Genomic DNA, 27,032 nt, shown 5'->3' on the forward strand with positions numbered 1-27,032 from the left:
TCACAACACTGCATGGGTAAAGATATCAATCACCACGATCCAGGAGAGAGAGAGAGACCGGCGTGGAACTGCGTGAGCAGAGGCAGACTCACTCCAAAAATACCTCTGCACACCGTGACCATATACAGGCTGACCGTCGTGCAGCCAGCGTGCTGTGTGGCGGGGGCAGCTGTTTAGCCAAAGCCTTTTTTGTTAATCGTTAGAAGAAGAAGAAAAACACTCCCAATGCACCAATACACTCAAGCATTGGAGCTGCTTTCAAGAGTCCGGACCCGAAGGTAATGGCTGCTGTAATATTCGCGAAGTACAATATAGAAAACTCGACACACGCATACGTCAGTAACGCTGCCCTAACAGCAAAAAAAACCATGTATATAGAGGAGGCGACGTTTCGGGCAATGGTCCTTTCTCATATAAATAGGGCCCGGTTCGTGGCCTATATAATTGTTAACTAAATACAGTATTTGTTTTCTATTAAGGCAGTGTTATTGATGAATGTGTTGAGTTTGTTTGTTGTTTTCGCTTGTGCACCACTGTCAGCACATCATCACGCATTTTGTTTGTGTGCGTGTGTGTTACGTGCAGTAAACATCGACCACTAGGGAGACAAAGGCAGCCGGGCGTGGTGCTGGCCACCCACCCCCCGTGTGCCGTTCCGGCCTTCATAGGTGCTTCTCGCTAACAGCACTTACCCCAGCGGTCTCTTAAGGCTATCCGGGGGATCTTTAGTCTGTGTATGCATACGTGCTTTAAAAAGCTGTCTGTTCCATGCTATTCTTGCGTATGGCAATACGTTGAGGGGCTAGGTGGCAATGTTGAGGCATGATAGCCGCGACGAGAGGGCTTCAGAAGAGAGTTCGTGGAGTTTTGTTCCATTCCTCTGTTGAAAGAACGTGGACCGCAGTGGTTTTACTATTTTGTCCACAAGTTGCAGGGCCACAATTGCGCTATTGTGGCTTGTCTTTTCATTTCTCCGTCAGTGTCCATGTGGCACGCGCTCTGGTTAAGGAGTGGAGCAGTAGAGTGTACATGCGAGTGTGTTGTTACGTTTATACGCAATAAACGAGAGCTGTTAGATAAGCTAATATGGCTACGTAAATACGGTAATTGAACCCATTAGGGTTTGGTCATCGTGACTTAACGAGAGTGGCGGTGACTTACGGGTCACGCCTATAATCCAGAGCTTTAGAGGCGATGATTGGTTTAATCATACGGACAATTGTGAAGCTACAAAATGGGACCTTTTTTGCCAGTATAAACGTATGAAAAAAATTAAAATAGGCTTTAGCCTTTCTGGCAATAAAACAGGAGGTGTTAAGATGTTGATTTGAAGCTTTCGTGACTGCAGAAATCCAAACTCTTTGGTTCTTTCGGTAAAGTCACGTAGGCATAAAATAAAATACCTACGTGACTTTACCGAAAGAACCAAAGAGTATGGGCGTGAAGATGTTTAAACACCAATTAGAAACCTTCTTGCAAGGAATCAAGTTCGCATTATCCACACGGACATGTGGTGAACATGCAAAAAAACACGCTCTGATAATATTTGATGCATTGTCTTTGAAACTAATTGGCCTACACCAGAGCGTGTTTGTTTGCATGCTCACCACAAGTACTTGCGGTTAATGCGAATTTGATTCCTTGCAAAATTTTTGTATTTGCTGTTTGAACATCTTAACACCTCCTGTTTTATTGCCAGAAAGGGTAAAACCCTTTTTTTTATTTTTTCATATTTGTGAAGCTGCTTGGCTGCGGGGTGGTCAGAGGGTGGCAGTAGATCAAATCGGTTGTACACGCATTTCGTGTTATCGACCTCTTATGAGCGGGTCTTTCTCCACGTACTCTGGTTTACCTCTCCCACGCAGAATACTGTGAGACTAAAAATGGTCAAACATCCCCATGCAGTACCCTCCTCAAAATGAAGCTGTATTGAACGACTGCGTTATGCCAAAATGTAATCTTCACCATCAAACATCGTTATTATTATTGGCTATTCACGATAACCCTTGGGGAGATGGAAACAAAAACACAGTACAAAGATAGAATCTTAATATTAGTGGAGTAAAGTTATGGAGACCTCTTATAGCAACGAAAAAAAACACATCTCAGGAATCAAATATAAAAACAATAACTATTCTTGCTTTAAATGTCCAGCCCTGTTTGTCAATCCACTGCTGGATGAGGTCCCTCCCTACACCGTGTGGCTCGTGAGGGTTGTTGGACCATAATCCATCACGTTGGCCAGTGCGGGTTAGCGAAGGTGGGGAGCATTGATGCGGGAACATAGTAGAACAGTACAACAAAATAACTGGCTGCACTACCAACTCCTGTCCACAAAGCAGCCCCGCAGCCTAGAATACCTGCGATGCTTGGTGGCAACTACACAGGCTCAAGGCTGCTTATCTTCTGAGATCAGCCTAGATTGGGCATTGTGGGTGAGTTGGTCACAGGTAAACCAAAGTCAACACATTACACGGATGTTAAGTAATGTTAGTTAATACCAGAAACATTTGCGAGTAACTCATACTTACAATAATGATATGATGCTTCTCCTACTGCAAATATAGAAAGGGTAAAACACATTCTTATATTTTGATACTGGCAAGGGAGCGCCCATGATGAAATAATTATTCGTTTGCATTTTTTTTATAACTAGTACTGACTAATGTCTCTAAACGTGGATATCTCAGTGTCCACTCGGCCAACCACAAGAAGTCACGAAACATGCCCCGCGAGAGGAAATGATGTGGGAGGGCCGAGGCATTTTAGCGAACAGCCCGAGTCGCTGAATCACAGCGGGCAGGGTCACGGAGAGGATGACTCCATCTATAGAGCCGACGGACGATGTTTATGCAGCGTCGGTAAATGTTGGGATTTTGTGGGTTTGTCGGAGCGACGATGGCTCCTGGTTTATTTATTTTTTTTATCCCCGAGACGTTGTTCGAAGCCCTCCTCCCGCGTCTCTCGCTTGAACAGGGGGGAAAATAAGTATAACCCGTAAAAACAAAGTTTTTCACTATAAATCCTTTATATGCGTGGCGGCTAGAGTCCTCTCGTCCTCTGGCTTGAGATGGCTGCCACCTATGGGCCAGATGATTGCATTGCACCATTAAGCAATTGGTAATTAAATACATGTTTGTCCTAAAAAGTGTAAATTGTCACGCACGACGAGTCTGTGTGGAAAATGTCAGCTCGATTGGATCACGGGAAGTGGGTTAAAAAACGACCGAAAGATTTGCACGGTCCTAAGCAAGCAAGCGAACTTAATATAAAGGATTTAAAAAGTAATTGTATTTTTTTTCTTAACGAAAAAAAATACGGAAAATGTCGTCAACTGAAATTGAACATGGACAGCGACCGAGTCGCCTTGTTGATACAACTGGGCATGGAGCGACGCTTGCCTAGCCCCTTGTAATTCCAGCGGCTCGCTGTAATATAAACATTGTCACGGGCAAAGCTATTGTAAACCAATGCAAAGGCCCCGGAATTTTCAGTCCATTGCAACAAGCAAGGGCGGGCGATCATCGTCATCATCATCACATCGTGAAACAAACACATCGACGCGTTACATCCTTATAGCTACCAGTTCACCATCCTGTGAGAATGACCTTGGAAAATAAACTTATTTTGATTTGCCTAAATAGTTCTCTACCTCTGATTAGGACGCTTGGGTACGCACGGTGCGAAATAAGTTCAACACACACACATAAATCTATACTCGAGGAACACTTTTCAAAATGTTTCTGCATCCTACAAACAGTGTTTGTCAGATGTAAATCATAACATTTTCATTCATCACAGTTGCGATAACTTATTATCAGTGCAATGTCCAGTTCCTGTAAATCCACTATTGGATGAAGGCCCTGTTGGTAATTGGGGTTGTTTAACTGTACTTGGCCAAGCTAGTAAGTGCAAAGTTTAATGAATGGAGGCTCCAAGACTGGTCCAGATATTACTTGCCACTCCTGTTAGCTGTGGCCAGAAATGAAAGTCAGATCACCGGGAACACAGCATATTGCGTTTCTAGGAGGCACTTTATTAAACAACTTTCACGGTCTCGTCCACACACTCTCCACAGTAGCTCAGCTTAGCCTCTACACAACTCTAGCCGTCTAACACTGACGGCGCTGACTGAGATAGCCAACTACCATCCTTCGTAGCGCAGTGTCTAGCGGAGACGTTTAGCGACGACGGCGACGAGACGACAGCATCAACGAGACGAGTCCACTCCCAGCACCGGCAGCCCCGAGCCCCCCGCTCTCGGCTCCTTTTATGCTCCCAGCGTAGCCTAGCTCCGCCCTGACCACGCCTCCCTTCTCGAACCCGCCAGCAGGTTCCAGGGACCTCCAGACGGGGTCCTCCGTGACCCTTGCCCCAGTTCCTCCCCTCTGCCCACACACGTGCTCGCGCCCTCACCGGCGTGTGCGCTGCTGTCTGTCCACCACAGTTGCCGCTGCTGTCCACCAGCCGGCGCTATTACACTACACGTGTACAAGGGCATGTCACAGGGTGGTGGCATGGCTTGGCGCAGTGCTTCTCGACCCCTTTCATTCCACGACACTCACACTCTCGAGATTGCTCGATTTTTGCGACGTACCGAACCAAAATAAAAATCACTCCGGATCATAGTTGATGATAATAATAATGTCTCAGACCCGACTTGTACACTATGGGCACCAATAAGCTTGCCTCATGCAACAGTAATTAAAAATCTGTCATTGGCAATGTTTGTGTTGCGACGAGGTTTCTCACATTTTACAGATTTAAGTTATAATGCACTCCAGTGAGTACAACGTTAATAATGTTATTGTCTTGGAAACAGTTTTTGTGATTCTAACTTAACGTGTGTTACCTATTGCGAGTACTCTGTTCAATTGTGCTTATTAATTGTCATAGCTTCTGTTCTCATTATACACATGTGTAAGGCTCGCTATCAAGTAATAAATAATCATGTGTATGTATTTTGAACTTCTTTTGCAAGTACGTAGCCAACCGCGCTAATCGGAGGTGCGGGGGAAGGACAATAAAAAAAATCAGTTCCTAAGAAATTCGTTTTCAATCTCAAAGACTTAAAAGTGCATAGCTCCAGTGACTTCCTAATAGAGCATTCCAGACGGCCGCAGAAGCGAATTTGAAAGCACGCGATGCGGTGACCGTCTTTGTTCGATTAGCCCCCTGAACCACCGAGCTTCCACCCACACTGGCTATCTTCATGTTTATCTCATTGGCCCACCTATGCTGGCTTCACTACAGGCACGCGGCATGGAGCAGCGCCCAACCCTGTTGCACTTGAACCAGGAGTGCCTGCTGCACCTCTTCTCGTTCCTGGGCCGGGCGGACCGCGCCAGCCTGTCCCGCGCGTGCACGCGCCTGCGCTCCGTGTACGAGGACCCCGCCCTGTGGACAGACCTGCGCTTTGGCTCCCTGGTGGAGCTCAACCGTGGGGACTACCGGCTGGGGGCTGCACTTCGCCGGCTGGACGTGTGCTGGTTCGTTACCGAGGCTGGACGTGGAGTGGCGTAGCTGCCGAGTGTGCATGAGGCGCAACTGTGTTGGGACCTATGGGGCCGCTGGGCGCTCTGGGGTGTCCGGACTTCCCATTATTAAATCCTTTATATTAAGTTCGCTTGCGCGCTTACGACCGTGCAAATCTTTCGGTCATTTTTTAACCCACTTCCCGTGATCCAATCGAGCTGACATTTTGCACACAGACTCGTTGTGCGTGACAATTAATGTTCGTGAAAATTTTTTTCCAAATATTTACACTTTTTAGGACAGAAATATTATATTTAATTACCAATTGCTTAATGGTGCAATGTAATCATCTGACCCATAGGTGGCAGCTATCTCAAGCCAGAGGACGAGAGGACTCTCGCCGCCACGCATATAAAGGATTTATAGTGAAAAACTTTGTTTTTACGGGTTATATTTGTTTTTAAGATGTGGTTAAGAGACACCTGGATTAATTGGACACCACAGGCCAAAACTGCAGTTCTCTAGCTGGCTATGTGTGAGTGTGGTCGACCTATACTGTTCGATGCTCCCACTATGTGCCCTGCTTCTAGGCAGGCCGACACACATGAACAGGTGTAGGGGGCGGCTGCTGTGCTGATGATGGTGGCCACTTTCCCGCAGGTATTCGAGCCGCGTGAAGGTGTGCAACGTTGAGCCATGGAGACAGACAGAGCTGCAGAGAGCCATGTGCTGCCAGCATGAGGGGGTGGTGGGAGACTTCTTGCTGCAAGTCAGCCTGAGGCAAGCACACCCGCGCACATCACCACACCGTAGCACAAATGCGAATGCAGTCAGGCAATTTATTGATCCCCCCCAGCATTAGTTCTGCAAATTAACCTTCCAGAGGTTGGTCTCTAACCACTGCTCGTTGGGAGAGTTCCCAGTAGAATGTAATTATAATGCCACGAGCACAATTGTAATGTTTGCATTCTGACCACAAGCATTGCGGTGAATGCAGACATGATGCCCTGTAAAAGGTTTCAGTTTGGTGTTTTAACATCTTAACACCTGTTTAGTTGCCAGAAAAAAGGGGGAAAACTATTATCATGTAATATAATTGCGTAGAGAAAAATAGGGATGAAATCTATCAATCAAAACCGAAAAGCCAAACTGTCATTGCCACTAATCCGTATGCTATTTCCCCACGGCGGTGAACCATTTCCTAACATAAAGGTTTCCACTTCTCTGGGAGAGATGCAAATGGATACTCCAACTCATGACATGACTCTAACAGCACAATTGGGATACATTTGGAGGGAAATATATAAACGTATTTCAAAAAAATACAAGAGCTAGAGTAATTATTTTGTTGGGTTGCATCTTCCTTAAAGGGTTCAGCCAATGGATCTGGTATTGTGGGGCCTGCGTCCATCAGGTGCCCAAACCTGGAGCGGCTGTCCCTGGCGGAGTGACTTAACTCTAACAGCACAATTGGGATACATTTTGGGGGGAAATATAAAAACGTATTTCAAAAAAATACAAGAGCTAGAGTAATTATTTTGTTGGGTTGCATCTTCCTTAAAGGGTTCAGCCAATGGATCTGGTATTGTGGGGCCTGCGTCCATCAGGTGCCCAAACCTGGAGCGGCTGTCCCTGGCGGGGTGCGCCCACGTGACGGACGAGCAGCTCGGCTCGCTGCTGCGCCGCTGCCCCCGACTGCGCTCGCTGTCCCTGCACAACTGCCGCTCGCTCACGGACGCCGCTCTCGAAGAGGCCGGGCGGCTCGCCCCGGGGCTGACCCACGTGCGCGCCGACTGGTGCCGCAACGTCACCCCGGCAGGCCTGGCGCACATCCGTGCCGTCTGCCCGGCCCTGCAGGTGCTGAGCGGAGACCGCGTGGGAGCACTCGTGCCCGACGAACCTCCTCCTCGGCCACCGTCACCCGGCAGACCCAAGGCTCGGTGCTCCCAATGGGGGCACGGGGGACACCTGGGACAACGGCTCACGGAGCACAACGCCCCGCACGGCGGAGAGGGCTTCAGATAACGAGACGATGCTTGGGTGGCAGACAGATCCTCCACGTGAGCGCCGGACCAACGGCCAGAAGGCGCATGGTGTCAGGGGATCTGTTGGCCAATTGACCGGGATTCAAAGAGAGCTCCGAATTCAGTTACGCTGGTTTGATCACCCACTGCCCTGAGCAGAGCCGAAGCTCCGCTTGGATATTCATCATCAGCATTTATTACTATGATTTATCCCGCGCCTCCCATGCAATATGTCTCGAGGTGCCAGGTAGTCACAGGAGACGTGATGCGAAGGCCGATCCACTGTCCCGCAGGTGAAGGGAGACGTGTCTGTGCCCTGCCGATCAGTGGGACTTGTTGAAGCAGGGCTGATTATGAAGTACTGTACGCAGTCTGGGACTATAAATAACTCTGAACGTTGTACTCAATAGTTGACAATTGGACAGAAGGGGGAGGTGGGCCCCACTCCTTAAAAGGCCTCCAATGCTGTGCCTATCTGGCTCCATATCTCTTGGCGTCTATTTCTCCGTGCCCGAAACTGTCTCTTTCCACGTCTCAAGTGTCTCGCTCAATATCTGTCTTCATGACACTGTCGCTGCGACCTTTCTTCCCTGAACCTTGCAGAGTTTGCTCAAGGATGCAATTGCATTGCCCTGCCAGGTGACACAATCAAACCTGTGTGATCTTCCAGAAGCAATCCCTGACATGGTGTGCGATGGTGTGCGAGACTTTAAGAGATCGGTGAGGATATTTGTACTTATGCTGACAACTTCTATAACAGAACTGGGATATAATCGGTGATATAAAAAAAAACTGATTATACAGATTGCAACAGTTGCGGTAGACAAGCATAGATCAAATAAAAATAACCAAACCACTGTCGTGTATTACTGCCTGTAACAGAACAACACCTAAGACCATAAACATTCAGTAGTTGCCTGTTTCTGCGTGCTCTGAAAGATGGCTTTTACCAAACATGTTACCCCACACCTTCAATTAGCATGGCTGGCTATGTACGGTGCGAAAGAAGTCCAACATACATACTCCATATTTTCTGTTTAACACATTCCTGCGGAGGGAGCTGGTAGGAACGTTGGGTTGCTCGGTCAATGGCCAGGGTCAACGGCGGCGTGGTGTATTCCGCAAATATGCCCGACTGTGAGGGCGGGCACAAGCTGGCGTGAGTAGGTTAAACGTTGAGTTTTATAAGGGCACCACGGGGTGACCAGCCCCTCCCCACCCAGCCCCTCCCTCCCCTCCCCACCCAGCCCCACCCTCCCCACCCAGCCCCTCCCTGCACTGACGGACGGACACAATAATCCCCTGTGGGCTGGTGTAACCAGATGGTTCCTACCAGTATAAGGCAGACTTAACGTCAGTAGCGATGTTAAGTTACGACGTGGATGTTGGAAATCTGTCCATATTGAGAACTACATTCCATTTTTTATTATTATAAACATACAAATGAAATAAATTGATGAAAAACTAAAATTGGAACATGTGTAATTAATTTAAGGTAAAACCCGCGTTGTTTTTTTGCACTACACTTTACACCTACACATAGAGCACACCCACACACGATCCAAACCTGTGCATGCAATTATCTTGCATTGCTCTGTAAACAATATAGTGTGCACATATTTTTATGAATTCCCTAAGTAATCTCGTGGGCACATCCAGTTATAAATTGTTAACATCGATTTTTTTTATTACACATTAAAAGTTGGTAAAAAAATATATATTTCGCTGCCCCGAAATATTTGTTTACAACACCCACTCACAAACACACTTCCATAAAGCATGAATACAACACGTACCAGAAAACCATTCACTTCAAAAAATAATTTTATTAAAAAATAAAATATAGCAATACAAAATATAGATTACAGAGGTAAAATAATGACTGTAAACCACTTTATAAAAACAACCATTGCGAACCCCTGTTAGCGCACCCTCAATAGACGGTGTAATGTACAGGACATGAAGTGAGAAATGCATCATTATTCACATTGTAGCTAACAACTTCAATTACACACCACCTGCTTGCCTTGGTATGGACATAAAAAATTAACACACAATGCAAAAAAACAGCTTTATGGATGCACAGACTGTGGTGCCCTGGTCTGTAAAACATTAATTAAAAGTTGCATGAATGAGAAAAGAACATTTGAAAATTACTTTCAAGTGCACGCACAGCCATCAGCAGTCACCACCACTCGATCATGCAGCAGTGTGTCACTGGAGGGCGCCTGAAAAGTGATTTTAAAGTAACAGTGGGTCACGATAACTCTTGCAAAGATTATCTCATATAAACATTTCAGTTTAAAGCTGTGCAGCTATAAGTAACATCCCCTGCAGAAAATGTGGCTTCAAACGCACTTCGGATACCCCGAGAAAGAGTGGCTTCGTAGATATTTACAACATAAGAGCTGTTTGTTTTTGTGTTCCGTATTCCTTTAACACGTTCCTTCGGAGGGGGCAGGTAGGAACTTGGTTGGACAGCGCATTCGTGCACGACATACAAATATGCACGACAGACAGACAAATAATCCCTGGTGGGGAGTGTGGAACCTGTTGTTCCTACCTGTGAAATAATTTAAATGCCTTGCGTGTCTTTCAAGGTAGCTAGCTTACGAGCCACTGCACGTAGTTACATTAGTCCCACGGCGGACGCGATGACAACCGCCGGAGTTGATACGACAATGGCGGCACCTCCTCCACTCAAGTGGTGGGGCTGGTGAGTGAAGCTGGCGGAGATGTGGGAAAATGGGTTGTGCCGCGATAATACAGGTGGGGGGATAATTTCTGTATAAATCCAAGAAATAAAAAAAACGGTGTCACTTGGTGAGGAGATGCTTCAGTCAAAGGGCTAAGGCACTGGGAAGGCATGACGGAATGGGGTTCAATTGGTCAACTAGGGTTACAATATTTTTTTTAGGTTTGCAACAATTTTTTATTTGTACTATATATTGACGTGCAATGAGTAATTATATAAAAACCGACATTGTTACCCTATTGATGGACTGAACCCGGATCCTCTGTGTATAGATGGAGGCCCACCATTCTGACTACAGCATCTCTCAATCCACTCATTTACCACTTGTTTTTACAGTATAAATTATTATAACGTTAAAATGAAGATAACTGGCTCATCTCCATGTCCACCAACTCCATCAGGGCACACGTGGATACTTAGCGGGGGGGTAGGATACGATCTAACAGGTGGACGGTGACACAGGTGTGTGCGACAGCGACCCCCGTCCCCTTATTGTGGCGCCGCCTTTGTGAAGATTTGCGAGTCAGATGGCACCCGTGCGCGCTGCGCCCATGGCTGGGATGACGACCCCCTGCCTCTGCAGCTCCCGCAGCACCTCCAGGATGGAGTCCAGCTCCGAGCGGAAGCGCTCCAGCTCCGCGTTCTTGTGAAGCACCTGGCGACGCCACTCGGCCGCCTCCTGGCTGCGCTCCTGTTCGCCGCTCTGTCGCGTGCGCTGCACCAGCTGGTTAGGGGGGATGGGCCCATTGGCAGGGTCAGCGGAGAGGGGTTGGTGGCCGGGTGGCTCAGAGGTCAAGACAGGTGAGCTGGCACTGCTCAGATCCTGGGTTCGAATCCACCTGCGATTAAATTGTAATATATCGCACCGTATGTAGCCAACCGTGCTAATTGGAGGTGCGGGGGAAGGACAACAAACTAAACACAAAAAGCAGTTCTAAAGAGACGAGTTTTTAAATCTAGATTTAAAAGGCTTCCTAACATCGGAAAAGCATTCCAGACGGCCGCAGAAGTGCATCTGAAAGCTCGCAATGCAGTGACCGCCTTTATTCGATGGCGAGCCAAAATCCTGCTGCTGAGAGGATGACCGAAGGTCACGTGATAGTTTATGCTCCTTGAAATCAGAAAGGTTTTGAGGTTCATTTGTGGCAAGAACTTTGTGTGTAATGAATCGGACCTTAGTCCGGTCACCAACCAAAGCACAAAAAACCCCATCATATTAAATTTGGTTATGAACTTAATTTGGCTAACTTCCAGCTCTGGCAATTTAAATATTCGTTTGACTTTGTGATGAACATTCCTCTGGCATGGCAGAGAGGGTAGGATAGTGCTGCCCTCTACGTTGTGGACCAAGTTACTTGACGTGATCTAGTTCTGGGATATCTGCTTTCTCTAACACTAACACGTAACACAAATGGTAATGGTTATAACAACGTGCACACAGCACATACACATACATTCTGTACATGAACTCCAAGTATGTAGTTATTATTCTTTCATGTTTATTTGTGCGTGTGGATCGTAACATATATATGGCTCACAGCTTTAACATTTCAGTGATGGCCAATGTTGCCATGTTATGACTGCAGTTTGGAAAATGCCCAAGATTACAGGCCACAACATTTGTCAGTGAGGCCCTACCAGTGACGTATAAATCAAGTGTGCAGGCAGTGCAACTGCACAGGCACCCACGAGCAGGAGGGGCCCAGGCACTGGACTATGAATAGGGATCAAAGGGGCATGTCCAGGAACTGACTGTATTTTCCGCACCTCCGATAAGCACGGTTGGCTACGAACTGTACGAAAGAAGTTCAACATATGGACGTATTGGGGGTACACCGGTGCAGTCGGTGTTGCCCTTGAGTGAGCTGCAGACCCTCCATCAGAAGTTGCCTTAGATTCAGCAGCTGCTTTCCCATTCGAACGTGTGCCATGAAGTCATAATCTTTTGATGCCACCGTCCGCCAAGATAGGATTCCGGAAATGAATCGAGGAACCGTCTGGCCAAGTCCAGGGCACGAGTCAAATCTGCCTTTGGAACAAGGAGTCAAATGTCATCAGGCTGGGTTCTATATGGCAACAGACCGTGAAGCTTCGTGTTCAGCTGCTCATAACATTCGTCTTTTCCGACCGCTTCGACATCACGAGCGCTGATGTTGACGCACCCCGCAAGATTTCTGACCAGGGTTGCGAATCGCGGGAACATCAATAATTGTTGCGAAAAAAATTAAAAATGTATATACCACGCACCGGTGTACCGCGAATACATTCATATGCGTAAAGTAGTTGGAGTGTGTAACTGCCAGTCGTGAGGGGGCAAGTAGAGTAGCCCACCTGTGTGAGCTCCTGCTCCCTGCGCAAGTGCCGCTGCTCCATCATCACCACCTTGGCCTCCAGCGCGCGGAACTGTTTCATCTCCGGGGTGTGCGTCTCCCTTGCCTCCCCCAGCTCCTGCAGCAGGCGCACCACCTGTGACCGTGCACCACACAAGGGACAAAGAATAAAGACGCCCGAAATAGCCTTAACAGACCGTTGGGGCAAGTGCTGTAAGCGGAGCACCTATGAAGGCCAGCACGGCACAGGAGGGGGTAGGTGGCCAGCACCACGACCGGCCCCCTTTGTCTCCCTCGTGGCGATGCTTACACACTGCACCAGGGATTCATTTGAGGCTGAGTCGACCTAGGGGAGACCCAGGACCAGTTCAGATAATGATCACTGGCATTGGCCATGAAAATCGAACTCGGGTAGTTGGGTTTCGTAGCGCAGCGCGCTTACCGCTGCACTGCCACTCTCCACGAGGGACAAAATGTATATACCACGCACCGGTGTACCGGTGCGTGGTATATACATTTGGCTATGTCACTTGCACTGGGCATACAGGCCTGCGTTCAAACTGCAGAACCTAAGTGCGCGGCAGATAACGTTTGCTTCTTTTTCCCATCTTGTTTCTTCTTTACAGTGTGGAGTGGTGGTACAGTGGTTAGCGCACTGTGCTATGAATCCAGCAACCTGAGTTCAACTCCTGGAATGGCTAACATCAGTAGAGAATGATATCTGAACTGGCGATAGCCCACTCGGCACTCCTTCAACAACCCACACTGATCAGCGCGCTGAAGTATTCAGTATTGGATTGACAAAGAGTTGTGAAAAAATATTATTTAATTGCCAGATTTACTTTCTCCTTGTGCCACTGCGCCAGGATTTTCTCCACGTATTCAACTCCTGTCTTTCTTGTGATAAATGTACACCATGTCAAATGGGTTTTCAACTGGTTAACTGCCCAATGAAGTGAAAAGTATTGACTATAAGCGGCACACATGTTTAAAATGTGTTCAGAGTTTAACACAACGCTGCTCTCGGCAAGAGTACAATTTGTTCGATCGTTTATTCAATGTCAGTCTTAAAGCATAACGAGACGCACTCTGGTGTCAGGGCACACTAACCTGGTCCTGCAGCGTCTGTTCGCGGCGACGTGACAACATTAGCTCCTCGTGTTCCACCTGCAGCTCCGAAAGCTGTTGTCGAAGGTGAGCGATCATCACCTGCACAGCATCATCAACACCCATTAGCACGGTTGGCGACGTACTGTGCGAAAGAAGTTCAACGTACGTACATATGTAGAGACTCAACTCGGGGACACTAAGACTTGGAGGTAGAGGCCGACCGAAATTCTTTCGGTTTACTTTCGGTTTCGGCCGAAACTGATATTGACTTTCATTCGTCAACCGAAGATCTATTTTTAGAATATAACGCTAGTGCTACGTCTATCAGCCGGTCAGTCGGCGCTAGGCAATCCTATGCCATAGGCTGCAAACACACACACACACGTCAGCAGCAGCAGCTTGCGAGCGAGGTTACAGCCGCAACCGCGGTCTACTAATTAGAGGCCGACCGAAATTCGGTTTTGGTTTCGGCGCCGAAAGTTGGCAAATGGCCTCGTTCGGCATAGCTTCTGTTTCGGCCGAAGCCAAAAAGTAAACTTTCGGTTTACTTTCAGTTTCGGCCGAAAGTCAAATTCAGTTTCGGTCGGCCTCTATTTGGAGGCACTTCTTTATTTAGCAAGCACCACCGGGATAACACACAACACCCGACGTGGGTGCACACTATTATTATGACCGTCTATTGTCGGCGGCACTACTTAGTTAGAACAGTTGGTAGGCTGTCTGACTAGCAGCGCCCCGGGATGTAAACACAGAGACGGCGACGAGAAGAATGGTGACGACGACGAACTTGAGCAGCACGGCGGGGATCCCACTTCCACAGGGGCCCCTCTTATACTGTCAGCGTGGCCTCGCTCCATCCCGGCCACGCCCCCTTTCTGAAACCTACTAGCGGGTTCCTGAGGCTTTCCGATGGGCCCCTTCTGTGACCTTTCCCCTAGATGTCCCCCTCTCGTGTATATCGTGGCCTGCTGACTTGAGTACTTCCGTACACCGCAGTTCCCCTTTTTCGCCAGCAGCCAGCGCTATGCCACTGCACATACAAAGGTTTGGCGGAGCACGACACAGACCACGCCTATGAACGATCACCCGGCCAGGTGGCACTGTGGTCAACATAACCCCGGATCCCAGCACAGTCCAGTCCAGCGAGACGCTCACCTCCTGAGCGCTGGTCTGGTTGGCGAGCTCGGCTGTGTGCGTGCTGGCATGCTGGAGTGCTTGCTGTGCCACCAAGCGCTCCAGCTCCCTCTTGTGGCCATCCCTCAGTGCTGCTATCTGTGCCGCTGCCTCCTCCCTGGACCTGCACACGTTAATTTCACAAACGTACAAAACACACAAAGATCCCTTTTATAGCGCCATAGACTGTTACGAAAAGTGCTGCTCATGATCATCTATTCAGGCTAAAATTTTGCATGAGGTGGTGTGGCCAGCACTGTGCCTAACCGACGTTGTATTCCCACTGCTGATGTTTACACACCGCACCAGGTACACATTTAAGGCCGCGTCAACCTAGGGGGTGGGGGGGGGCCATAACCTGTTCACATATCACTTGTTAAGCATAGCGAAGTGCACTAACCGCTACACACCATTCCCCACAGCACTTGGTTAAGGCGCTATATAAATTACATTAATAAGATACGATAAGCACGCACGCGCAGACAACGGTCTCCATACTCGTAACAAATGCCATTAATCAGGAATTATTTACAGACAGAAATTCCCGTGAGCTTTAGCAGCGTCTTCATAGTGCCCATCACCTGCAAGTCTCTGCCTCAGCCCGCGCTAGCAGGGCTTGCAGTTTCACCCGCTGGTGCTCTGCATCCAGCGCCAGTCGCTCCATCTCCGCCTTGAGCCGAGCGCTCTGCGTGGGCGACTCCGCACCCCGCTGGTGACGCTCCTCCGATTCCTCCACCTCTTCTTCCTCACCATCACCACAACCACCACCATTGCCACTCTTGTCATCATTGTATAGGTTCAGCGCCTGTGCAGTCGCGTCACCATTCGCCTCGGCGATACCCAAGCCTTTCGACCTTTCACCCTCAAACTGCACACGCTTCTTGACGTTGCCGTGTTTGCGACGGGCGCTTTTACCGCCCCGTCTGCCCGGCCGTGTCTCACCGGCGGCCGCCCGCCCCACCGTTCCCTCCATCTCGTCATTCTTCCTCCTCATCTCGTTCACCGCCGCCTCCAGGCGGTTTTGGTCCGTTGCGTCCCGAGCGCCGTCTCTGAAGTGGCCCTCTGGAGCGGCGCCCCTCCCCTCCAGCTCCCGCAGCTGGCGCCGCAGCTGCTCGTTCTCGGCGGCCAGGGCCTGCTCGCGAGCTTCGTAACCGGCCTTGAGCACGGACAGGTGGTCGAGCGACGAGTGCGGCGAGTAGCCGGTACCGGAGGAGGGAGGCGGCCGCTCTCTAAGAACCTCTTCCAGCCCTTTGATCCTCTGCTCGTACTGCAGCTGCAGGGCAAAGAATCGTGAAATTCGAAATCGGCACACAGCCCGACAAAAATTTCATGTTAACAATGATATTCAATAATAACATTCTTGCTTTCATCCATAACGTATTCCAACTGTGCTATAGGCATCGTGTCACGAAATGTCAAAATGTCCATCCAGATCTCTCGCAGAAAGCAGTGCACTACCTCGTGTCAGAGAATGGCCCTGGAATAAGATGTTACAGAACTACTAAAGTTACTTTCATCGGCCTCTTTATCCACAATAGAAGCATACCATCAAATACCTTGGCTGCATGTCAATGAAACCAAAAGTTAAGTCTCAGAGCTAGAATAAACAAACACCAAGTGACAACAAATACTTAATATTACAGTGTTTTGTATGACAATTGGTGACCAAGAACCCGAGCATCTGAGCAGCTGCAGCTCAGTGGTCCGAGGCAGTACCAGGTCCCCGAGTCACACGGCAACCTCACTCACCTTCATCTTGTTGTAATGCTGCTCCATGACGCGCAGGCCGCGCTTGGCCTCCTCGTCCTTGGCCTCCAACTCCGCCTCCAGCTTGCGCAGCCGGCGCTCCAGCAGCTCCGCCGAGCCGCCTGGTGCCACGTCCGAACCCAGCGCACGGTCGCCCGCAGACGCCGCCGCGTACATGAGCGCCGGCAGAGAGTTGGGGTGGCGCCGGCGCAGGATATCCTCCATCTCCCGCACCTGCATCGTCGTCGTCATCATCATCATCATTGACGCCATCATTAAAAACCCTGACCATCATTAATGCCACTGTCATCTTAGTTTGATTGGCATCAGCATTACCACCACCCATGACGACCACCATTAACACTATCATCAATGAAGCTTGAGAACTTAACTGAATTTAAATAAGTTCTGCTGTTTATCACTGCAGTTTGACGACAGTGTTTTAGCGCATGCTGCCTCACTGTCCACGTTACACCATAACGAACCTTGTGCCACCGCTTTCCCAGTGCCGTCTTTTCCCGTGCCGCACTACTCTACCATGGCCGAGCTGTCTCAACACACCACGCACTGTTCTCCCACCTGTCTCTCCAGGTCCTGAATCCTCCGGGCGTCAGCCGCTCGCTCACCCGTGCTCCTGCGGCGTTGTTCCCCCCGGTCCCGAATGGCAGCCTGCAGCTCTTCCACCTGGCGAGCACACGTGGGATGTAGTATTCAGATAAAGATGGATTTTTGTAACACCCACAGTTCTGTTTGGTATCCCTGCCAAAGACAGTGCTCTCAACGAAAGAACAATGCATTTATCGAATTGCAGAAGAGAGAGCAGCTCTCTGAAAGGCTCCTTATATCACTATAACACATGCGGGACATAACAGAAATGGCTTTGGGAGTTGCCAGGCCACACACCTTGTGTGCGTGTGTGGCCTATTGTGTGCATACTGACATGCACACACGAGTTTCACAGCTCTGCACAAGAAGTGAATGTGTGTGTGTAGACACGCGCACAACACTCTGCGTGATCCACATTCGCGGCGCAGTACGTATATCGGTTCTGCGCCGGTGCCCCACCTGTTGCTTGAGGGCCTCAATCTGCGCAGTGGCAGCCTTGAGTCGCGCTGCGTCGCGGTCCAGCATGTCCTGGTTCTCGGCGTACCACGCCACCTTGCGGGCAAGGCGCTCCACCTCCTGCCGGTGCTGCTGCTCCACGACCTTCAGCTCGTGCTCCTTGTCACCTGCGAGCCACGGCGCATGTTTATTTTCAGCTATTTGTATTTTATGCTGCATCTTCCTTCAATAACCTCATTTGCAATTGTAGTGGAGAGCTCAATGTTAACAGATGTCACCTGACAGGTAGGTGGCCTGTGTCTTGGCATTCTCGTACTCCTTCTTGGCCTTGTTCAACTCCACTTCCAGGCTCTGGTTGGCCAGCTTCATGCTCCTCACCTCCTGTCTCAACTTATCCAGCTCCCGCTGTTCAATTCAAAGGTTCAGGTGATGAGTCTGATTAAATGCCTTACATACATTTCCTCAAGACATAACCATGAGACATGTAAATATTTACATCCACCCTCATTTCCCTCCTCCCATAATTTGACAATTAAATGAAGCAGGGCTGCATAATTAATGAGCTCTTGCTTCACACATACGTCAAGTAACTACTTTCAAGGCTGCCTCTTACTGACACAACGTTGCCCATCGGATAGGTGAGTGTTTCACACAGGCTCCGTCCCTGAGTGGTCCACCAACCCTATTCGCAGCTGGAGCCTCCAGCTTACTGGTGACCAGCGTGCACCACAACAAAGTCGTAACGAGATAATTGAACGAAAGAGAGATTCGCCGTGTCGATTGTCACCTGCGCACTTGACAGCTCCCCCTCCAGGTCGCCAGTTACCGACCGGTTCCGGGTGGGAGCGACGGCTTCTCTCAGGCGGGAAATCTGCTCCTTCTTTTGTGCCAGCTCCTCCCTGCTCCAACACAGCGATGAGTCAATTGGGGACGTGTCAAGAGGCCACCGGTCACACAGCCCGATGACGGGTTACATAAGACACCTCGAGTGAAGTTTCACTGCCAAGGGGTGTTGGTGCACACCAGTTAACCAGCACTTTCGAGTCAAAAGGTAGTTCATCTATATTTCTTAAACTCCCAAACCTGCTAGGCTGCAAGGTGGCCTGGGGATAGCAGTACAACAATTTGATTTTAAACCTGTCTGTGTGGGTGTAGATTTCCTCCAAGTATTCATGTCATTTAACAGAATTAATGATGGCCATAGTGCTTAAGTTTAAAAGTGACGATGTCTGTGGCACGATATAATCCTCTACACCCCCTGGATCAAGGCTACAGAGATGTCAGTTGACAGTAGGATATCAATCTCTTCCTTCAGCCACGGGGGTTGATAGTATTTCAGCTACATAAAATTTAATCTATAGGTTAAAAACATTTCAGAAAATCTATGCTGTCAGAGGTCATTTTAAATAACAAATACCTATAAATATATTCTATTTAGGCATGAAATATCATTGTGTTTCAACACTGGCTTTCATGATGGTCCTACATTGGGGTATTGGGCCATTTTCTCATCAATGTAATGTTTTGCACATGAAAAGAAACCAAAATGTAATTTTACATTATTACAGTATTTAATAGTTAACATTACTTACAATGCTATTCATTGCTATTGAAAGATACTGCTCCCTACCCATCTATTGCTTTTTCGCTACCGCATTAGCAATATCGCAACATTCACTGTGATCGCCGTTAGACGACGGGTCGACAGGGACGACTCACTTGAGGTTGAGAAGCTCTGCGCTCAGCCGCTGGTTCTCATGGACCATTCGCTGCTCACTCTCCCAGTTCCTTGTCTTGAGGTCCTTAGCCTGCTTGTACAGTCGCTCGTTCTCCTACAAGCCACGATTGCACGACAGCACCATCAATGGAAACAACACTGCGACGATGATACGTGCAACGTTGACAGTGACACTGCAGTCTCCCCGGCACCTGGTGGTAGCCCTGGATAATGACTTCTTGCTGACGCAGCTCCTTCTCCAGGTGGTGCAGTTTTTCGTCCACCGTGTCGCCCGGAGTCTGCCTCTCAGTCCGTGCGCTCTCCTCGCCGACCAGCTGACACGGCGAGTCCAGCCAGAGGAATGATTAGACATTGCTGTGCTAGACGATGCAGGGATGCTCATCGCATCCACTCTGATTATTTAAATGGAGAACGGTAACCCCAAAATTTAAATAAAAACTCAGCACTTATGTCAATTACAATCCCTAACAGAAAAAATGTCTAGTAGGTTAATGTTTTGATAAATGGTCCTCCTTCAGCATCAACATGTTAATGGTATGGCCAAGAAAATGCCTATTTTTTTTCTATTTGAACACATTTTACAATTTCATTTATCCTTCTGTGAATCATTACAATCATTATTCTGGAATTAAATGTGCACAAAGTACCGAAGCATAAATGGAGGCTCACTTTCGCATGTAACACAAAGTTCTGCTGCTTCAACTCGGCGATCTCCCTCGCGTGCTCCGCATTCAGCTGCTCCTCACGGCGGAGGAACTCCGTGCACCTATCGCGGAGCTCCTTGCTCGGCTCCTGTACAAGCACAGAGCCACCGGCTCTCTCCCTCGTGCCTGTGTAGCCATCCCCGTGATGGAGCTCCGCCGTGGGACCGCCCTGCTGCTCTTTCGTAGGGGGCGAGGCTCCCCCTCGTGGAGGGGAGGAAGGATAGGCCCCATGAAAGAGGTGGTCGGCCTAAACACAAGCAACAGCAAAGCTCTTTAATGCACACTTCTGTATTAACTAGGGGATTCACATGTCCTTTGGCGATCTTGGAAAAGCTAAATTGTTACAATAATAAGAGTAATACATGCAAATAACAATACTCATTTGGTATCCATGGTTGTGTCGTATAACTCTCCGATGTTTTCTGCTTCTGAATAAGCTCTCAGCACATGCACCGAACGTCGGACTCGATGCCAAACAACGTGGCGGAACTCAAGAGATGAAAATATTATTTATAAACAGCAAAAAAGCGCAAATGTGACTATAGGATCTGCCTTGCCATATTTTGTATATAATGCACACACAAGTGTGTTTTAGGTCACTAACTCAAAATAATAAAAATTGTGACCATATTATAATTTTATACAGCAGCAGGTCAGGGACAACTCTTTACCAGTTTTAAAATTGTTTGGAATTATCAGTACAGTCGAGCCATCATTGTCTACTGCATCAGGGGCTTTAAGGGGGGACAAGCCCTCTCTGATCACTGTGGGAATAATTTGGCACCACAAAATGGTAACAATAAACAAATCACTGTGAATAATGGTAGCTGAAAGTATTTATAAATTCCAACTGCAAAAAGCCACCCAGCATAGGCTTTCCTGCCTAAGCAACGGCGAATGTTTGGAGAGTGCGAGTGACTCTCTGCAATCGCTCTCACTTGTCTCTCAGACGAGTCGCAAAGCAGAGAACTCCTTACGCGCCCGTCCACGTAGCCAGCGAGCGAGCGCACGCACGACATGAAGTCGTCGTCCACGAACACGCCCGCCCTGGGCACCGGCGGGAGGTCGGCTAAATAAAAACAGAAGACACAAAGATCTCGCACTCAGCCTACACATACTGTTGAGGCAAGTGCTGATAGCAAGCCTCTATTCTTGAGGCCAGCATGCCGCCACAAAGACGGTCACTGCATCGCGCACTTTCAGATGCGCTTCGGCGGCAATCTGGAACGCTATTCCTTCCGATATTAGGAAGCCACTGGAGCTATGCACTTTTAAAACTAAGTTGAAAGCGCATTTTTTGAAGAAGTGCATTTGGTGTTTAGTTTGTTGTCCTTCCCCCGTAACTCTGAATTGCACGGTTGACTATGTACAGTTCAAAAGAAGTTCAGCATACATATGTACATGCACAAGGGGGTGGCGTGACCAGCACCAAGCGCCAGCCACCTTTTGTCACCCCTTGCTGATGTTTACACGCTGTATCGGGCACTCAATTAAGGCTGAGTCAACCTAGAGGAGCCCCAGGACCAGCTGAGGTATCACTCGCACACTGCTGTTAGCCAAAACCAGAAATTAAACTCGGCCCGCCAGGTCTGCAGTGCAGTATGCTCACTGCTACGCGGTTGCTCCTCACACACACGCCGACATAAATGCAAGCAAACACTCATGCATGCACACTAAAAGATTATAGTTTCACCGCTGGTCATAATTGAAGGCAGCCAACACAGCTGCTTATACATTTTCAACACAAGTCAGCGGAGGTTCCCTCTGGGCATGTAAAGATTCATGCCACCCTGTAATTCAAACAATTATCACGGAATGGAGTCACAATTCAACAAAAATATGTTTTGACTCCTTTGCACGGTCTCATTAAAACTGTCTGCCTCATTTGTTTTGTCTCATTAATTAATTTTGCATAACAATACCACTTGCTGAACAGTTTCATGATTCATTAAATAATCTATTCCTCATAGTCTTATTTGACGCATGTATCTTGAGCATAAGAATAATTGTAATCAATTATTCTATTAATATTAAATGCTGAGTCCCCACCGATTGTAAATTCCTCTGTCACTCTTTCGTGCTGAGCACCTTTTCGGGTTTCTCTGCGACGAGGGTTGGCGTTGAACGTGGAGGCCGGGTTCAACCGCGGTTCGGTCTTTGTATGCGTCCTGCCCCTGGATGGCGAGTGCATGGGAGCACGGCTCTTCTTTTCGGCTCCCCCAGCTGCAGTAAAAGATGTGCCACTCAAGCCTACGTAACAAACACCGCCATCGCTTACCAGGGGCCGTTCAACAGATACCCCGTGCACGAGTATGTCCGTCGTACCCGGGCAGCCACAGAATCGAGTACAGCTTTAGCCAGTACAGTTAACTCTCGATTATCCGTGGGTGTATTATCCGGAGTTGTGGATTGACTGTATTTGCGATTTAAAAAGTACATCTTTGCATGTGTGCTGGATTTATTATGAGCTGCTCTTCACTCGTCGGGGGTCAGTGACTCGGTATACATGTGGCTATAAGCGTGTTAAAAATAAACCGATTACTTTAAATGTCAATAAAAACTAAATGAGGCATTCTACGTCTTCATGCCCTTTCTATATAGGCAAGAAATAAATATGGTTTAATGGCCTAATTTACACGTTGTCTTCATCCATGGGGCTCTGCCTTGATGTTGCAAAGAAGCTCGAGAGCCATGAACACCTGAGAATCTGCACTGGATAGTGGGAGGGGGGGGGGACCCATTCTAATCAAGTACTCAATGAGGGGCAGGATTTAATCTGCACCCTTCGCCAACCCGAAATTGACCACCATTGTGAAGTATGATTGTATGTTTTGCATTATCCACAGATTAGTTTTTACGCGGGCCACACTTTCCACCGCCTATGACCACAGATAATTGAAACTTTGACTGTAGTTCACTCGGATGCATCAGATGCGAGGGTCACCTGCACGAGTCGCTGGTGGCCGGGTGTGCCTGGTGGATGCCCGCCCAGTCTTCGTGGGCCGGTCGACTCTGGCGGGGCTGGGTGACCGGCCATACCCCGAGCTCTTCACGTTGGCATACGGGCTGGAGGTTCGAAGCTTGCGGGACTCCGCGACTTGCCGTTCCGCGACTCTGGCTGTTCTGCTCTCCTGAAGTCTTACATTGGGAGACTGCACACCGCAAGGCCACATGCAGGCTCGTTTTAAAGATTGTAGGGCCGGGCACAATTTTGAGCCTTACTCATTGGTTCTTTCGGTAAAGTCACGTAGGTATAAAATAAAATAGTCTGCCTCAGCAGTAGACTATGCTTTCCCACCTGATGACAGACGCTTGTGTTGCGCCCGAAACGTCGTAATTTATTTTATTTTATACCTACGTGACTTTACCGAAAGAACCAAAGAGTATGGATTCCTGCAGTCACGAAAGCCTCAAATCAATGTTGAGCCTGCAGAGTGCATGGATGGGCAAGCCACTGTGCACAACAGGTCGCTATGCAGCATAGGGTTCCGTGGTGAGCAGCAGAGGGCAGTGTGGCAAAGTCCACTGTTGCCCCGTTTTCACCAAACCAAAGTAGCCAGCGTTGTGAACAGCCAGATAACACCCAAGACCCACAGGGTATGGAGGTGCCGAATTCCAGCAGTGGAATGACAAAGTACTGTACATGTATAATGCCTTACCACAAAACTCCAATATGGAATTATTAAATACGTTTTCATCAGTACTAGGAATCATCATTGGTTTACTTTACTGGCTCTAAAGGTCCCGTTAATGTTGTAGCACATACTGTAGCATACAAACGAAAATGTGTGCAATTATTCAGAGAGTAAATGTTATGAAATAAAATATTTTATTTCTGATCATTAAAATGCGCTTTCCACATAGAAAAACCCACCATATGACACGGATAAGTGGTGAAGGTTAAATGTTATTTCATTAGAGATTTGTTCCAGTGAAATCAGACACCAGATCAGGTGAGAGCACATGGAGATCAGCAACGAGGTGTTAACCTGCACAGTGCGGGTGGGGGGCATGACTGCCGTGTGCCCACCCTACCTGCTGGATCGCGTGTCGCACGTCGGACCCCCGTTGTGGGGACGAGCCTTCACTCCTGCGCGTCGACGCCACGGTTCCCCACGGGTCGGCAGTTCCCACAAGGTTTCCCGCAACACCAGCACCGTCACCACCACCGCGTGCCACACCGTCAACCTCAGGCCGTCCGCCTAGTCCCACCAAATCGAGTTTGGTGTCTGAGGATGCGGCGATCGTCGGGGCCGTAGGTGGCTCCAGCTGCGACTCTTCCGGGGTCACATCGGAGGGGCCTTCTAGGTGCAACCTGCATGGCACCGGGCGTGACAAATGTTGCGGTAGTCGGCAAGCCTTCCAATGCGAGGAGCAGCGGATTTTTTTTATATCACAGTGGGGGTGTACACAGGCCCAACTGGAGGCTCAGAGGGCATGGGAATTGGCATGTAAATGGGGTGTGCCGTAACCATGAACATGAGCAAGGAGACGGACGGTATAGGGGTAAGGACAAGTAAATGTCTTTATTCCATGAGCTGGGAGAGAAGTAATGCAGTGAAGCTTCCACCTACCTGGCAGGCAACAGATCGAAGCTTCGCGCAAATGGCATTCCACTCTCAATTCTCCTCATCAGCTCTTCCTGTGTGGGAGCCTCCTCTGCAGAAAAATAACAGGTGGGTGATTGACAAGTCTAAATTACAAGTCACAGTGTCGCTTTACTAATGTAAACAATGCGGGTAGTACTCGTCAACAATGAGAGCCTTATCCAGTGGTGGAAACCCAATATTATCATAGCAGGAACCAGTCTCTCCATTAAACGTCCACTCTATTGCCCATAAAGTGCCACTCCATTTTCCCAATTTCTACCCGGTTTGCCCTTGAAAAACCGACTCCTGGCCACAACAAGCTCTTACCTGATCATAGATAATGCTCTACTACTACTATTTCCCATGACCAAATCACCTGGAATGTGCCTGATATGATATCTCAAAAGTTAATCAGGATTTTGAGCCTGTACAGTGCTTGGATGGGAAACCAATCACAGGGCAGTACAGCAAACCCCATTGTTGTACTTATATGCTCCCATGTTTATATTCTATATATAAGCACACTACTTTGGATATACAGATGCCTATCCTCGCTCCCAAGGGGTGTGCTTACCGTATAATAAAACCCACACTTTATTAAGATAATCTGAAAGTGTTCTGGTGACAGATCCTAAGGGGGTGAGATCGTGAGATAGACTCCCCCTCTTAATTGTTACCATAACGGAACGGAGGGTGGGTGGGGGGTGCTACAGTTGGGGGTGGTTTACGCTACTTCTGCGCAACTGGGCTGCTCGCCATACCCACCCTGGACGTGCATTCGAGCGAAACGCAAACCCCCACACAGCCCGGCGCGCGCCGCAGGGATGCGTGGTAAAGCATCTTGCAGGCGTGACGCCAGCTGAGATGGCGGGTTGCAATTTCATCTCGTTTGTAAAATGTGAAGCGTGTAGTTAAAAAAAAAACATCGGTTGTTTACATTTTTCTTGAATTTTTGGAGGCAGGAAGGGGGGAAGAAATCTGTCAAAATAACGGTGAGAAACGAATTGATTTGCTGATCCATGAAAACATGGATAACTGCAAGGGCAAACACACTGGCAAGTTGGATCTAGAGCAGAATAAATGCATAACGGTATGTTTTCTAGTATAATGGGTTCACATTGTTAAGTTCGTTCAAAAGTGTGAATGCATAACTAAACTCTAACTTTGCTTTTAACAATCTATAATTTGTTTACTAAATCTTTCATTGTACGAAGCCAGAGCAGGACAGTTAAGGAGACTTACCAGAGCCAGTGGCAAACAGTCCATGTGGCTGTACATGCAAGCTTGCCCCTGCAGGGTGACCCGTGGGATGGCTGGTTGGGTCACACATCGGCTGCCCAGGTTCGCTGCCTCCCGTCAGCCGGCCAGCGCTTCTGTAGACGCGGCACAGCGAGTCCAGTTCGCTGCCACTCTCTGCAAGCCATGGTCCTGGCGATGCAGGGGTGGGTTGGGAGGGGGCATCAGAGACATCACCACGGTGGCGAGATGTTAACTACCTCGCCTAGTATACAGGAGGTCGTGGGTTCTATACCGATTCTGACGCCTCTATATTTGGAGTTTGCATGTTCTCCCCGTGACCATGTGGATTATTTTTCCAGTCCTCTGGTTTTTCCCTCCACATTTAGAAACATACTTATAGAGTATTTGACTGCTACTATAAAATTTCCACATAAGCCACTTCATAGGGTGTTCATTTGTGGCCAGGTCGCTTCTGAAAAAGAGCTATATGGCTAAGTGGGCCTTAGCTGATAAAATAAAAATTGTTTAGTCTATAGTTTCGTTTATCAAACACAACCGAGAGCGCTGCGTGGGTGAGGTGGCGAGGGGAGTGAAGGCCAGGAGGAGCAAGCACCTGCAGTGGGTGCAGAGGCATTGCGAGTGTCACTCTTCTCATGCTTGCCCTCCTCACGTTCGTCTTCTTCGTGATTGTCCTCCTCGTGATTGTCCCCCTCATGATCGTCCTCTTCATAATCATCCTCATAGTGATCGTCCAGAGTCGGCCTCATATCCAAAAGCAGCTTCTGAGTGTCCAACGTCGAATCCATTGAGTCCAAAAGGGCAACTGGAAATAACATACATACACACACAGAAATAAATGTACTGTATGAGACAACTTTAAAAAATAAAAGTGCTCTTTATGAGCTTTTTGAAGACAATGTTGGGTTATTTTGAAGCCCCAGTGATGTAGCTTAACAAACTTAATTTATCTTCTTGGTTCTTTCGGTAAAGTCACGTAGAATGACTTTACCGAAAGAACCCAGAAGATGAATCCCTGCAGTCACGAAAGCTTTAAATCGAAATACTAAATTTACTACCATTTATGGTA

General features: G+C 48.3%; 2 protein-coding genes across 6 annotated transcripts in view; one reads left to right on the forward strand and one right to left on the reverse strand.

Moving 5' to 3' along the window:
* On the forward strand, positions 1-9,358 carry FBXL22 (F-box and leucine rich repeat protein 22). The gene is made up of 4 exons (XM_061567854.1): positions 1-278; positions 5,254-5,489; positions 6,136-6,255; positions 7,083-9,358. Exons 2-4 carry the CDS (start codon positions 5,263-5,265, stop codon positions 7,498-7,500), a joined length of 765 nt encoding a protein of 254 aa, XP_061423838.1. The 5' UTR covers positions 1-278; positions 5,254-5,262; the 3' UTR covers positions 7,501-9,358.
* CEP162 (centrosomal protein 162) overlaps positions 9,306-27,032 on the reverse strand; it is a 24,601-nt gene continuing 6,874 nt past the window's right edge. The window contains exons 8-27 of one of the 5 annotated variants that reach the window (XM_061567849.1): positions 26,559-26,768; positions 25,949-26,134; positions 24,692-24,776; positions 24,153-24,432; positions 23,062-23,269; positions 22,206-22,340; positions 21,056-21,186; positions 20,083-20,364; positions 19,605-19,727; positions 19,395-19,507; positions 18,463-18,574; positions 17,954-18,080; positions 17,679-17,842; positions 17,193-17,297; positions 16,617-16,847; positions 15,449-16,140; positions 14,850-14,991; positions 13,695-13,793; positions 12,586-12,720; positions 9,306-10,978 (exon numbers count right to left, since the gene is read on the reverse strand). In XM_061567849.1, the coding sequence (XP_061423833.1) occupies positions 10,778-10,978; positions 12,586-12,720; positions 13,695-13,793; positions 14,850-14,991; positions 15,449-16,140; positions 16,617-16,847; positions 17,193-17,297; positions 17,679-17,842; positions 17,954-18,080; positions 18,463-18,574; positions 19,395-19,507; positions 19,605-19,727; positions 20,083-20,364; positions 21,056-21,186; positions 22,206-22,340; positions 23,062-23,269; positions 24,153-24,432; positions 24,692-24,776; positions 25,949-26,134; positions 26,559-26,768 (3,761 nt within the window). In that variant the 3' untranslated portion in view covers positions 9,306-10,777. The other 4 variants (XM_061567852.1, XM_061567850.1, XM_061567853.1 and 1 more) reach the window with 4 other exon arrangements.

The sequence above is a fragment of the Lethenteron reissneri genome, chromosome 5 (genome assembly GCF_015708825.2).
Source record: "Lethenteron reissneri isolate LAM-NWPU_2019-01 chromosome 5, ASM1570882v1, whole genome shotgun sequence".
NCBI classification, from domain to species: domain Eukaryota; kingdom Metazoa; phylum Chordata; class Hyperoartia; order Petromyzontiformes; family Petromyzontidae; genus Lethenteron; species Lethenteron reissneri.